Source organism: Pezoporus occidentalis, unplaced genomic scaffold (genome assembly GCF_034315485.1).
Source record: "Pezoporus occidentalis ecotype Australia unplaced genomic scaffold, CSIRO_AGI_Poc_V1 ctg76, whole genome shotgun sequence".
Classification (NCBI taxonomy): domain Eukaryota; kingdom Metazoa; phylum Chordata; class Aves; order Psittaciformes; family Psittacidae; genus Pezoporus; species Pezoporus occidentalis.
The window spans coordinates 2,839,934-2,854,691 of record NW_026916115.1 but is presented as its reverse complement, the minus strand read 5'-3'; the positions used below and the strand labels follow the sequence as shown (position 1 = coordinate 2,854,691).

Genomic DNA, 14,758 nt, shown 5'->3' with positions numbered 1-14,758 from the left:
GGGACACGAATAAACTGGGTGGTGCAGGTCCATGGCACAGACTCAAGCTGGAGGCTGCGAGCTGCCTGTTGGCACGTGGCTTCCTCCCCCTCGCTGCCCTGCCTGTGGCTCTTCTGGCAAGTCTCTGCTAACAGTGAGCGTAGAGAGCAGAGGTGTTTCCTTGTTGTGGTGAGCTTATCCAACTCCCAAATGCTTAAAGCCCTGCTAGCCAGCTTCTAGGAGTGGAGTCTGGTTCTTTCATGCTTCTTTTTATTGCTCACTGCCAGGTTACGAAGCAGGTTCTTCCCACTGGCCCAGGAGCAGGATAGAAGGTGTCACCATGACAGTATGTTTTGGACCAGCAAATTGCTTTACCTTAAGGCCAGAGGCAGCAAAGTTAAAAGATACATCCCCTTTGCCTCCACCCCAGCCAATGTGCTCATTTGATCCTGCTCCATTTCTTCTTGCGGCACCTGCTCCCTGGCTCAGGTCAGATGAAGAGATGTTAAAACATCTTCAGGCATTTGAGCTGCTGAGCTTTGCATCTGCAAAGCTGCCATACCAGGGTGGCACGAGCCCTTTCCCCCTCCTCTCGTCCTTCAGATACCTATTCACTCCGTGTCTTATCAACTGGCTCTAGTAAATGGCTTTTTTGTCTGGGTGACACATGGGAAGTGTATATAAATGCAAGAGGCAGAGCGAAGGCTATCTGGAGATGGCGAGGCATGTTTGTACAAGTAATTGCTCTGACACTCCTGCAAGGAAAGTCATGCTCAGCTAGGGAAGAGATGCTATCATGTGAGCAGCACATCCAGGGAGGACTAGCAAACATGTTCACACGGACACGGGAACGGTGAATATGCAGCAAGGTCATGTAATTATTCCACCTGGATTTATTGCTGGAGCTTCCATGAGTGTGGTGCTCTCCTGGAGCTCCTGACAGCAGATCTTGGCTCTGCTGGGGTGGAATTTTGGAAGTCTGAGCCTGTCCCTGCTCTGTTTGCACCAATATGCTCCTCCCATGGGTGCCTGCGGAGCTCACCTCCTCCTCCAGGATCCTGCCTCTGCTGCTGCCACAGGAGCTGTGCAGCATTGTGCCTCTCCCATCCCGTCTCTTTGGCACACTTCCCACCCAGCAGAATATGGAGATGCGCTCGAACAACCCAATTTAATGGGGCTGAAACTCCCCAAAGACAGTGGTGTAGTGGAAGTGAGAGGCTGATTCCCTTTCTCCCCTGCTTTTTCATGTATGTTTTTCCTTGGTAGCTCTTTTTCCTCGGTGGCTGCTGGAGGAGCTACATTACATAAAGGCAGGTAAGTTCCTGCCTTTTGTGAGCAGTTGGAATAATCTTCAGTATCTGAGACATCCCATCTGGCAAAGGTCGTGCTCTGTTCTCTAGATGGTCTTAATCTGGCATCTGCAAGTTCTTGGTGAAGTGCAAAACTCCAGGATGCGGAAAGACCCCTGGAGGCTATTGTGTAGGGAACAATGTCTTCCCTACGTAGAGATGTAAGTGTTCTGCTGAGTATCTGCATTGTCATCACTTCCTAACTGTAAGTAAATAGGTTTTACTGGAGGCTTGCAAGAGCCCTGCACACCAGAGCTCTGCTACAGATTGAGGTTTCAGTGTGACATCCAAGGCTGCTCCAAAATAGTTGCATCTGATGGTGATACACCAAACCAGCTTCAAAGTGCCTTCAAAGCCCCAGCTTCCTCCATGGGCTTTTACCATCTCTGCAGCCATGGGAGTACCACCCAGTCTGCAGGCTGCATGGTTCAGAGCAAAGGTGAGCAGGCAGATAAGGAGTGTGAGGATGTGGAGCAGCCATATCCTTAGCTGGATGTTCTTTGCTATTATTTGAAGTTCATTCCTTGGCTCTGTTGCCAAAGGAGTTGAGGTTGTGTACATGGCTTATTGAATTCTTGAGGTGGGTATAGATGAATTCAGCAGAGGGGCTTGGAGAACCTGTTGTCACCAAACTCATGGAACTGGACAGCATGGGGAAATCATACTAGGTGTGGGTTGTGGGGAGCCCAGCATTACTGTCAGACCTTGGAGAATCCAGGTGAGAGAGGCTGGGGGGGGGGTGGACCTGGTTGTCTCTTGTCCCTTACAAGATGTACCCAACTACAAGGCACAAACATGCAAGAGATGGAAAGCTTTGCAGCTGGATTTTCAGTGTTGGCTGGGGACTCCTGCCGGCACTGGCACTGACAGCGACCTCACACCACGGCTTATCTAGAGACCTACCAGAAGCAGGAAACTCAGTGAGTTCCCAAGCAAACCTCTGGTGCGGGAGGCCAGCATCTCTGACCTCTGGGGGTCCTGTGCGTTTGAACAGATTCCTAATCTGCTTGGGAAAAGCAGGCAAACTCAGGAGGGAGAGGAGGGAGGGCTGGGGCTGTGCCCTGAGCAGGGTCGGCTGACGCTTGTGGCTTTGATTGCTGAGGCTTGCTGTCTCAGGCTCATGGGATTTGCTGCCGGGCCACGAACAAAAAAGCTGGATTCTTCTGGAGCCCTAATTCCCATGTCCAGATCGCCAGAGGTTTCCCGAGGAGGAGTGGAGGGCAAGGAAGGCTTTTGCTGATGGCTTTTGACAGCCATGGGGAACAGCACAGCTCTGCCTCTGCTTCAGCTGAAATGCTGCTCTTCACCTTCCCCTGGCATGGGCTGACCCTGCACTGGGAACCCCACCCCTGTTCTGGGGTCACCCCAATGCTCTGCCTCAGCATCTCACTTTGATGGGGTTTTCCGCCTTCCCCCTGCCTCCTTCCAGAGACTCCTGGCCAGGGGCTTGACATGGGCCCCCTGCCTAGCGCTGGTAGTCTGCCTGATTCAGTCCTCACCCCAGATAACTCTGACTGGAGACACCTGCAGCCCAGAGGCTCCAAAGACTGGGGACATACCAGGAAGGACAATGCATGGGGAAGGGACAAGGAACATTCAACCAAACCTACCTACCCTCTGCCACCACTTTGTCTTCGTTTTTTCTATCCAACGTCCTTTATCTTACTCCTGAGTTTCAACAGATTTGAACTGCAGCTAGATCCTGCCTGGGATGATCACTGGAAGATGCAGGGCCATTTCATTCCTCAGCCAAGGCAGCCTGGCTCTGAGCTGGGATCTCTTAACAGATACCCAGCTGGCTTCCCTGAGAAACAGAAAACATGTTGAGGGTGCACTGCCACCATACTGACATCCTCAAGTCCAGGGCCAGTCTTCACTTTACATGCAGCAAAATCATCAAATTGGTCAAGCTGATTGCCCCAGTTTTATTTATTCATTTATTTATTTTTAAACAAAGAAGAACTATCCAGACCACAGGAATTTACTCTCTAGCCCACAGTAGTGCTGGGATGAGAACAGCATCCGGGTGTCTCTGCTCTCCAGATGCTGACCCAGTCTGGTGAGGTGCCCCCATGTCCTGCTCTCCCCAGCCTCACTAACCTCACTAACCTCCTCTGGGCCCCACCTTAGCAGCAGCTGCAAGGGGAACGTGCCTGCCTGTGGATGGAGAGGATGCTGGAGCCAGTGCTGGGTAATGATTCATGCACTCGGCTGCCTGATCTGGTGGTTCCTTAAATCCAGCCAGGCTCGGGCAGGGGGAGCCGGAGGCTTGGTGTGGCAGGGAGCCTTCCTTTGCTCTTGCCTATCTCCCCTCCAAAAAGGAGGTTCCTTGATGGGCTTTGCAGCTCCTGCAGTGTACCAGCCCAAAAGACAGCAGAGCTATTTGTTTGTGGGTATCATTTGTCAAGTGAGTAGCTTAGTCCAGGCCAGAGCCTATATATAGAGGCCTCACTTGGGTGCATTTTTGGAGGGTTTTATTGCTCCAATGCTGGATTCATCCCAACCAGGCTGTCCCAGAGGAGGCAGCACTACTGATGGCAGCACACGCTGCTGAGGGTCTTGTGGTCTTGCTTCTTTGGAGTATGCGATCTGATGACGGGGTAGGGCATGATGTTGTGTGGCAAGATGATTAATAACAGCTTAATAAGGTCACTACCATTCAAAATAAGCCATCCCTTGGGATCCTCTCTTATCAGGCCCTAGTAGACAGGGCTATCAGGAGCTCAGTTCATTCCTGAATGAACACACATAATGCTTGCTGGTGTTGGCCCCAGGATAATACTCCTGTTGGGCCACCTCACCAGTGCCAAGTGCCAAGCAGGGTCACCTCCATAACTGCACTGCCAGCAGATGGGCACTGATGTGTTCGGTGCAGGCAGGAGAGCCACAGACCATATTTCACCACCTCCCCATGAGGGATAGGTGTTCATGTTGTCCTTGGACATGGTTCATGCCCCAAAGGTCCTTGGGAGCTGCTTGAGCTCCTTTGCATGAGCCATTCCTACTCTGTCTGGCCTTGTTCACCCTCTGCATCTTCCCCTCTGCACACCTCCAGCCCAGCCTCACCATGCCCTTACCTCTCCACATGCTTACACCTACCTTTCTCCTACCTGTGGGGCTGGTGGAGCACTGTGCTTACCCCTCTTAACCCTCAAGTTTTTTCCAGAACTATCTTTTTCTATCCTCCCCCACTAAAGCACCAGCCCCCCCCCCCCTTCCATCACCCTCCCACCTCGAGAAGACAAAAAACGCCAACCCCAACCCCATGCAGCCAGCTCCTGCTGTTTGTTCTTAAATCCCTTCTCTCCTGCCTCACTGGTTTGAAAGCCGGTACCCTGGAAGGGGCCTCCCAGCTTTCGCTGGCAACCCTGCTTCAGACTGACCGCCACAGATAGTGTTTGAGAGTGCAAAAAGAAGTATATATAAAATAATAATAATAATGAAAAGAAAAAAATCTCTTCTTGCTGAATCTCCTTGCTGAAGTTTTCCCAGTCTCCCACGCCGCACACTGGTGCAACGGCATCTTGGGAACCAAGAGGAAACTTTAGGGGCTTGTTTTCTCACCCATATGCTTGAAGCAGCTCTCCCGTGGCAGCACCGGTGCCATACCCTCTGGCACGATGGTAGGTGAGGTGCATCTCACACCAATGCCTGCTCCTTTGTTTCATCAAGAGGGGTTCTGGGGGGCTTTGAACGTGGCTCTTTCCATCTTGCTCAGATAACGCACCTCCATCCCACCTTTCCACACATCTCAGACAGACAGGACTGCTGTTTAGGAAAGAAAAAAAATAAAGGAGTGAAAAGGCAGCAAAATCTCTGGCTGAGGGTGGTTCCTCCATACACACTAAGCCCAAGACCACCTCTCCCCTCGCTGAGGGAGGGCTGAAGAGGGGTATCCCCTCCTCTCACCTTCCTTTGCTCCCCCCCTAGGTGATGGAGGTGAGGTGTTTAGGCAGATATCACACCGCAAGCTACAACAGGAGAAAACACGGGCACGTTTCAACTTTAGAAAGACAACAAAAAAAACAAACCGAAACAAGAAAACAACCAAAGAACACAAAACCCAACAGCAATTAAGAAAAAAAAAAAAAAAAAGAAGAAGAAGAAAGAAAGGAAAAGAAAATAAAAGAAACCAAGCGCTGGAGTACCAAGCAGAGGAATGAGAGCGGCAGCGAGCGGGGCTGTGGGAAGGCTGCTGGGGCAACCTAAGAGCAGCCCAGGCTCAACCTCTGATAACGGCAGGGACCAGGCAGGTGCTGCCTGTGCTGGCCCGAAGTCCCGGGGGCGGGGAGGAGATGCGGAGGGGACCCAACGCATCCCCTCTCCGTCAGCATCCTGAGCAGCGCCCGGGAGGGAGGAGGGAAGGGAGGGCGATGCTCCGCTCGGGGTTTATTAGATTGGACATAATCATCTTTAAATAAGGCAGCCCCCCCCTCCACACCCCTCGATGGGGTGGGGGGTGGGGGGGAGCGGAGCGCCTCGGGGCTTTCTAGATAAGGGCGTCTAACGCATCCCCCGCTCCCGCAGGCAGATCCGGGCAGCGCAGAGAGCCGCTCAGGGGCCACCGTGCCCTGGGAACCCCGGCTGCAGACAGAAGGGGGGTCCCTGCCGCGGTGCTCTCGCCTTCCTTCTCCTCCTCCTCCTCTTCCTCCTCCTCCTCTCGCAGGAGCAGAGGGGAGGAGAGCGGTGCCGGGGAAAAGTTGGGGGCAGCGGCTCCGGGGGAGGATGCCCCGGCGCTGCCGCCCGCCGCCCCCCTGAGCGCCCCCCTCCCCCGGGGCCGCCCCCCCCCCTCCACTTTGTGCCCCAGGAAGATGCTGCGCGGCGGGGCCCCCCTGGCCGCGCTGCTGCTGACGGCGCTCAGCCTGGCCCGCGGGTACCCGCGGCCCCCCGACCCCCCACTGGCCTCCGGCTGCGGGGTGGAGGCGCCGAGCCGCCGTGCCGCCCCCCGGCATCACCCTTACGGGCTGTACCCGCAGGGTCCCGGCGCGCACGGGGTGCTCGGCTCTGCCGCCCCACCGGGCTCCGGGCGACCGCGGGGCCGGAGACCGCGGGGAGCCGAGGGAGGCGGAGAGGAGCCGGGGGCCGAGACGGACGGCCAGGTCCGGAGGGAGAGGCAGTGGGACCGGGGGCCGCAGGTGTCGAGCCCCCTCCGGGAGCGGCCGCTGCCCGCGCTGTATTTCTCCGGCGGCCGGGAGCAGCTGGCGGCGCGTCCAGAGGCGCTGCCCGACATCCCGCGGGAGGAGTTCACCCTGGAGGTGTGGGTGAAGGCGGAGGGCGGACAGAGCAACCCGGCCATCATCGCAGGTAAACCCCGTCCCGCCGGCGGGCAGGCAGGGAAGGATGGGGACCCGACACTTCCCTCTCCCAACTTCCCCTTGGGGGACTCGCCTGCCTTCTCCGCTGTGGCAGGTGACACCCCACGCTCCCACCCGTGTCCTCAGCACCCTAGGCGTGAAACATTCCTCTTTCCCTTGAGACCAAACCCTAAAACATCCCCTCCCCTCGCTTTCTCCCCCGCCCCGTCCCTCCAGCCCGCCCGCCCCCCCCCGGCTCTTACCTAGTTTCTCCCTCTCCTACCGCCGGAAGCTGGAAGGTCCCTTTGGGGGACACGTTCGGCCAGACCCTCCTTTGCACACCCCTCCCTCTTCTTTCCTGGGCGCCGCGGACACTCCGGGGGCTGTCCGGGGCTCCCCGCTCCCCGCCCGGCCCGGCCGGACTCCCGGCGGGTTCCCGCGGCCGCACGGTGGCAGCCGCACCGCACGCACGGCCCCGGTCCCGGCGTCCCCCGACACCGAGGGTTCTGCGGAGCGGTTCTCGGGGCAGAGGGCGGCCTCAGGTGTTTTGCTGCCGGGAATTACCCGTTCACCCCGCTGAGCTAAGAAACAACCAAGTGATGAACAGGTCTTACGAGGAGTCGCTGAGGGAACTGGGCTTGTTTAGCCTGGAGAAAAGGAGGCTCAAGGGGGGACCTTACTGGTCTCTACAACTACCTGAAAGGAGGCTGTAGCGAGGTGGGTGTCAGTCTCTTCTCCCAAGCAACAATAGGACAAGAGGAAATGGCCTCAAGTTGTGCCAGGGGAGGTTTAGGTTGGATATTAGGAAAAATTTCTTCACCAAAAGGGTTGTCAAGCGTTGGAACAGGCTTCCCAGGGAAGTGGTTGAGTCACGATCCCTGGAGTTACTTAAAAGAGGTGTAGATGTGGTGCTTAGGGACACAGTTTAGGGTGTGCAGTGCTAGGATTATAGTTGGACTCGGCAGTGCTAGGTTTATAGTTGGACTCGATGAACTTAAAGGTCTTTTCCAACCTACATGATTCTATGAGGAGACAAAGAGGACTGACACCTGAGCATGGAGTGGGACAGATGTCATCTCCTGCAGTGCTGTTTCATGCAGCCCTGGAGTACGGATGTTTGTGGCAGGGCAGCACAATGATGTCAGGCAGGGCTGGGAATGGGTGGCAGCGCCAGGATGTACTGCTCCCATGGGATATCTGGGGTCTCCACAGTGGGGGCTGCCGGGTTTCTGTGCTGCCCCAGCCAAGCTGACTGGCTGGGGAAATCCTCTCTCTACCCTAACTCTCCCTCCACTGGCAATCGCTTCTCTGAACCTCCCTCTGCTTTGCTCGCTGCCCAGCCTATTTCATTATCTCCCTGGCTTGTAGTGGAGATAGCTGCATCTTTGCTGTGGAGGAGGTAGGAATGACAGGCTAGAGGATGGGTGGCAGAGGGGAAAAGTAACCGTGTACAAGGAACCTACCTTGTGTTCACTTTGCTGTCTGCCATCCCACCAGGGTCCTTGCTGCCTCCCCTGTGGCAGGCAGCAGCTCAGGATGCACAGAGGACACTTCCCAGCTATTGCATTGGCAGCACAGCTGTTTGCATCTGGAGGTCTGGCTGCAGGTGTTGGGCTTTACTATTCCCAGCTAGCCAGTGGATTTTTGTCGATTTGGGTTTGTTTTTTCTTTTCTTTCTTTTTTGATTTCCTCGCAGAGGGTGGGATGGTTGTTAGTGCTCTGATAGCAACTCCTGTGAGCACTGGCACTCCCTCGGGTAATATTGCCTGTCCTCCATGCTCCAGGGTTTGAGTTGGGCCCAGGCACCTCCTGCTGTCTGAGTCACTGTCCCCTTCCCACCACCTCCCTGCAGCCGGCACTGCAGGGCTCCAGGTGTGGGTAGCAAAGGGGGACAGACCATTGCTGACGGCATTTCATGTGAGCAGGTGATGCAGACAGCTGCTAGCCATTTGGCAGGTGCAGAGCCTGCCTCTGATCCTCTGCTCCTCCTCTGTCAGTAGAGAGGGGACTGAGCCATGGAGTGGTCCAAAGCTGTGGAGGAGCTGGAGATGCTCCAGGTGTCCATGTGTGAGGGAGAGCAGGAGGAAAGAAGGGAAAAACTGAGCACCTTCCAGCATCACTGCCTGGGAAATAAGGCCAGGCTGAGCAGCTCTGTCTGGGCAAAGTAAGCTGTCTTGTTGCCTCGTGTGACTGCTGGCTGGATTGAAGTGTCAGGAGTTGAGGCTTTGTTCTTGTAGATGCCACATTTCACCTTAGGGCCATCCTGGATGTGGCTGTTCACCCCTTTTAGCTCCTCTTGTGTGGGGGGATTTCTGCTGGGGAGCAACCCTAGTGCCCTGCCATGGCCAGTGCCCAATGGGAGATGTTGCTTTGAGTGTGGCCCTTACAAAGCTGCACACTTCATCTCTTTGGAGGTTTTTTCTCCACCAGGCACTTTTCCTGGTAGACACCTTTCTCTTGATTATTTTTTTTTTTTTTTTTTTGCACTGTTGCCAACTCTTGTTTTAAACCAAAATCTGTTGCCCTAAGCACTGATGAACATCACAAACCAGGTTAGAGCTTCACTTTCCCACTTGACGGATCAGAGGCAGAGCTGCACTTACTGGTGCTGAGGAGATCCCCTTGCACCTCCTCTGCAAACAGCTCTTTCCCTTGCTGGTGGGTTGCCCCAAGACAACATACTATGTTCTTAGGCAAACTGCAGGGCCTTTAAACTAGGGCTCTGGTGCTTTCTTGTGGAGGCCCTAGGAAGATGCCAGGACCTGGTGCTGGATAGCTCTGCTTATTGCTCTGCAGTGGCTCCTGGCTGTGGGATGTGCTGCTCTGCCTGCATGTTCCTTCACTGCTGCTGTGCCAGAGATGGTATGCGTGGCCATGTCTAGGAAGCACCAGCTGCTGCTGTAGTGGTTTTCCAGCCCCTCTTGTAGAGCTGACCTTGGTATTACTTTCCTCCCTTTGAAGAAATCTCCAGATCTGGTTTTAGGCTCGCTTAAGGTTCTTTTGGCAGGTTTTTGAATTCGCCAGATATTTCCAGGCTTGGCTTGGCTCCAGCATGGGTTTGTGAGGATGCTAACTCGCACTCAACACAGAGGCTGTTACTACCCCTGGCATGTTTGCCCTATTTTTTTTGCCTTAGTGTTTAATAAAATTTGGGGCATTCTGAATTATTTCAAGGTGAAATGTATGAGTTCTAAGAGAGGAGGTATCAAGCCTTGTTTCGCAGTGAGGACCAATACTGGAAGATGGCTTTCAAGCATGCAGGTCTAAGCCCCTTTCAGCCAGCACCCAGCCCCAAAATATCCCTCAGTTCTGCCTTCTCATGCCTGCAAGGCTCCTTTGCCTGCCTCCTGCTTTTTGCCTTCTCCCTGTCCCAGCTTCCCCTGGTCTTTCTGCTTCACTTTCACAATCCACAAGAAAACAAGAGTTGGCCAAAGTCCATCCGCCCACAGAGGCTTGTGCGTGGCTGCCTTTGTAGTGAGTGGTGGCAGGGATCTGTGCCCAGGGTGGTTACGGCTGTGGGATGTCTGAGAGGCCACAGCCCATCTTGCCCTGGGTGAAAGGGATAGATGGAGGGAGGGGTGCTGCTTCCTGGGTTGCAGCAGGGCTGAACTGACCTTGGCCAGCCATGTTTGTCAGGGTTGGCAGGGGAATGTGGGGTCATGGTAACCTGGCTTCAGTCACATCCCCTGGATGAAAGCCAGGAGATCCTGCTCTTTCTGGAGATCCCCCTGCTCTACCCCTCTGCCTCTCTGCTGTCCTCTTTGCAGTGACAGGGACAGGTACAGTTTCCCTAGCATGTCATGCTGAGCACCTGCAGGGACAGGCAGGGCAGTAGGACAAGGCAGGAGTCCCTTGTTTTGGCCTGTGATGCCCTGACTCCATGGAGATGGGCAGGCAGTGCATGCAATGGGAGTGGCACAGTGAGGGGCAGGAGAACCCACGCAGCAGGGAAGAGCCAGCTGGAGCATCATTAATACAGCAGCAGGAATACAAAAAAGAAAGGGCTTCTGGGCATGGCAGCAGGTTTTGTCAGCATCAGGCACAGTTGCAGCTGGAAGTGATTTGTTGGGCTGGTGAATGGGAGAACTGGAGGCTCTCAGAAGGTGCCTCTGGTGGGGTGCGAAGTGTGCCCTCAAGCTCATTTGCCCTAGCTGATGATCTGCATGAACATCCTCCTTATGGTGATTTAGGAGCCCAGAAGCATTTATTTCGAGCAGTGGGTGCATTTGCCCCTGTTAGTATTTAAGTGCCTTAAGGCCATTGATTTCCAAGGGCATTCAGTGCTTGCAGGCCGCTGGGTCTTGACTCTGGCCACTCAGCAGCCTAAGTTTCAGGGAATGTCAGCAAAGCTCCAGCTCTTGCCCAGCCTAAAACACAGGTGTGCAGCACACTGGGCACACAGGGAGAGGCTGAGTCCAAAGCAGTTCCCCAGAATGGATTTATGCTTTGGAAGCCTTATAGGCTGAGGAGTGCACCCACTCAACTGGAGGCAGTCCTTCCTTCTCCGACCCTCACCCACCTGCACTGGATGTGTGACTTGGAGGAAAACTGGAACGTAAAGCGGAGCTGTAAATCTTCCCGGAAGCTGTTGGGAAAGTATTCCTGAAGGAGGCTGTTTTGCTTTGGGTTGATGTGCTCTAATTCTTAAAAGCTTTGGCCTGCAGATAAAAAGCTTAGTCTCTAATCCTGTTCCACAGGAGTGCTCCTATGGAGAGCAGAGCAGAATCGCCTTGCTCCTTGGCCTCTCCTCTCATCTGCTCTCTTCTTCTCCTCTCCATCCTGCTTCTCCAGTTCTGCCATCTCTCCTGGCTTCTCCATCTTTTCACCCAATGATTATGGGGGTACCCCAGGTGCAGCACCTATTGCCCTGCCTCTGGCCACCTTCATTTACCTGTGGCAGTGGCATCAGGAGGCTCCTTACAGCCCTGCCAAGAGCTGTCTCACTGCCAAGGACCTGGCTTATGCTCTGGGGAGGAGCAGCAATGCTCTCCAGTGCTCACCAGCTCTCCTCTCTCTTCATCCCCATCCCTGTCCCCACTGTAGGTGTCTTCGACAACTGCTCACATACAGCCAGCGATAAGGGCTGGGCTCTGGGCATCCGCGCCCTGCAGCTCAGCGGCAAGAAGGACGCCCGCTTCTTCTTCTCCCTCCGCACGGACCGGGCAGCCACTGCCACCGAGGTGACTGCGTACCACCGATACCGCCCCGAGGCATGGACCCACCTGGCTGCCAGCTATGACGGGCGGTGGATGACTCTCTACGTGGACGGGGCACGGGTGGGCCGTGCTGGTGGGCAGGGGGGACCCCTGCACAGCGCGTTCATGGCCTCCTGCCGCACACTGCTGCTGGGGGGGGACGCCTGGGGGACTGCACATGCTTTCCGGGGACACCTGGCCGGGCTAGCCTTGTGGCAGGGTGCCCTGTCCCAGACCCATCTCCAGCGTTCCTTCCTAGAGGGGGCAGCCAGGGGGGCAGCAGGGCTGGCTCTGGCTGCTGGCTTTGCCACCCCAGAGGAGCGCTGGGCACCTTTTCGGGAGGGTGCCTTCCCCCAGCAATGGGTGCTGCCATCCCCACCATCGCCTGTCCTGCAGCCGCTTGGCCCCCCTGCCTGCGGGCAGACGGCCTGCGACAACGTGGAGCTGGTCTCCCACTACAACCGGCACTGGCCGTTGCGCAGCGGGAAGGTGGTGCGGTACCGGGTGGTGAACCTGGCAGAGGATGACGGTGGGCGGCCAACAGTCAGCCAGGAGCAGGTTTGGCGGCAACACCGGGCGCTGAGTGAAGCTTTCCGACCCTACAACATCTCCTGGCAGCTCAGCCTGATGGAGGTACGCAACTCCTCCCTGCGCCGCCGCGCCGTTCTCCTGGGCTGTGAGCCCAGCAAGGTGGGCAACGAGCGTTGTGACCCTGAGTGCGAGCACCCCCTGACTGGCTATGATGGTGGGGACTGCCGCCGGCCAGGCCGCTGCTTCTCCTGGAAGCGCCGTGATGGCATCTGCCACATGGAGTGCAACAACATGTTGGATGACTTCGATGATGGCGACTGCTGCGACCCACAGGCCACCGATGTATCCCGGACATGCTTCGACCCTGATTCACCCCAGAGGTAGGTGCGGGGTTTATGGGGAGGTGGCACATCAAGGGATGGGGTGCACCCTTTCTCTGACAACCACTCTGCACCTGGATGTTGCTTCCAACTGGTGATTTTCCAGTGTGGGAAGGCGGAAGGGTGTTTTCCCGTGGGACAAGTATGCTTACCGTTGACGATCAGTAGATCCCACAACATGGCGTGGCACCTCTCTGTGATGCCCTGCCATTAAGAGTTTTTCCCCCTAAAATGAGTGTCTGTGATGGGAAGCCCCCCTCCCCGGTGGTATTCCCAGTGCAGAGCTGCCAGTCTCTGGGATTGCACCAGCAGGACTGAGGGTGGGCAGAGCAGCTCTGTGCAGTGCTGCTTTTCCTGACCTCCCTGCATGGGATGCAGCAGGGAGGGGCACCAAGGCCCCTTCCCTTCCTTCCATGGATGTGTCCAACAGTCCAATTTCTTAATCTGTATCCCAAATGCCTTTGCAAGAGTGCTGGGGTGGGGAGAAAGAGGTGACACCACTAGGTGTGAGTGGCAGGTTTTGGCAAGGTAGTGAGGTGGTGTGAATGAGCCTCCCTGAATCTTGCTGTAGGAAATTATACCTGTGGGTATAAGGTCTTGGCTGGGCACTGGTAGGGGCTGATCAAACCCTGCATCTTAAAACCAAATGTGGTTGGGGGCCAAATCTGTTTCTTCAGGCAAAGGCACAGGGTGGCTGCTTGGTGCCAGAGGAGGATATGTGCCTTTACTGCATGTCACAGGTGCAAAATCCACATTGCTTCTTGGAACATCAATGCACAGCATTAGGGGACCCTTGCTCCCTTGGTGCACCCTTGGTGGAAGCAGCAGCTGGAGCAGGATGGAGAGGGAGGAACTGCCTGTGTGATGGGAGACCCTGGGGTGGTGGGGACAGTGTCCTTAGCACAGTTGGTGGTTTGCACACACCTGCCCTCCTCCCTGGAGCCTCTGAGGTGCCGGCAGCCCTGCTGATGGCTTCCAGCGCGCGGGGCTCTGCCAAATGTGCTTTCTGGCTGGAGACAGGGAAAAAAGCCATGGTTTTTGCGCTTTTTTTTTTTTAAGCTGTTTCTGTCTCAGTGTCAGGGAAAGTTGTTGATTCCCTGCTGCTGGCTCCTGGCGACAGGCAGAGGTGCCCACCGGAGCAGGAGTGGTGCAGTGCAGATGGCAGCATCTGGGGAGAAAAGCTGCAGGGGAGGGGTTAGGGGCACATTGCTTTTCTGATCTCCTTCTTTCCCCTTCATTGTTTTTCCCCTGGTCTGCATGAGCAGGTAGGCTGTAGCCATAAATACTTTTTCCCAAGCCTGTTGCTTCTCTCTGCAGCTTCACAGGTGAGACACAGAAGGAGGAGGGAAACAGATGTCCCTGCTTAGGCAGAGGTGATGGGAGAAGAGCAGTAATTCCCTTCCTCCCTTCCTGAGCCTTTCTCACATATCCTTCAGTCATCTGAGAAAACATGGGAGGAAAATGGGGAGCCTTTCTTCCAATGCATCACTATAGCCATGGAGCCTCAAACCATGCCTCTGCCCAAGCACCCCCCAAGAAGATGCTCTTCCACCTCTGAAAGTCTCACCATTGCTACCCTGTGCCCGCTTGTACCCTTGTTTTTCATTCCTGTGAGCGAGTACCAGTTCTTTCCTGAGCAGAGGAGAGATGAGCAGCACTCCTGCCTGCGCAACAGCTCTCCGCTCATCATGGCTGTGAGCACCCAATGCCGCTCAGCTTTGGTTTCAGCAGAGCAAAGGCTCAGTCCTTGCCCTCTGTGTGTAGTTAGAGAAATGTTTTCATCCTCAGACAAGAAAGGCTCCACCTTAAATTAAAAAAGGCCAAATTTTTGCTGGTATGAATCAGGGCTTCCATTTGTCAGGATTTTCCCCTGGAAGTTGGGAAAGAAAACAAAACAAAAGAAAACAAAAACCTTGCTTCTGTGGGAAAGGAATGGGAGAATGGGAGCACTAGGGAAATAACAAATCTCTTGCAATTTTCTTTCCGCAGACCTCATTGGCCTGTGCAGAAGACAAAATTGATTGTAGTCT

At 55.2% G+C, this 14,758-nt stretch overlaps 1 protein-coding gene across 1 annotated transcript in view; it reads left to right on the top strand.

The window, feature by feature from the left end:
* Positions 1-5,703: 5,703 nt before the first annotated feature.
* The window catches only part of PAPPA2 (pappalysin 2), an 87,303-nt gene continuing 78,248 nt past the window's right edge, over positions 5,704-14,758 (top strand). Inside the window, exons 1-2 of the mRNA XM_062602201.1 lie at positions 5,704-6,632; positions 11,666-12,728. Coding sequence (XP_062458185.1) covers positions 6,140-6,632; positions 11,666-12,728 — 1,556 coding nt within the window. The 5' untranslated portion in view covers positions 5,704-6,139. The remainder of the gene's footprint in view (positions 6,633-11,665; positions 12,729-14,758) is intronic.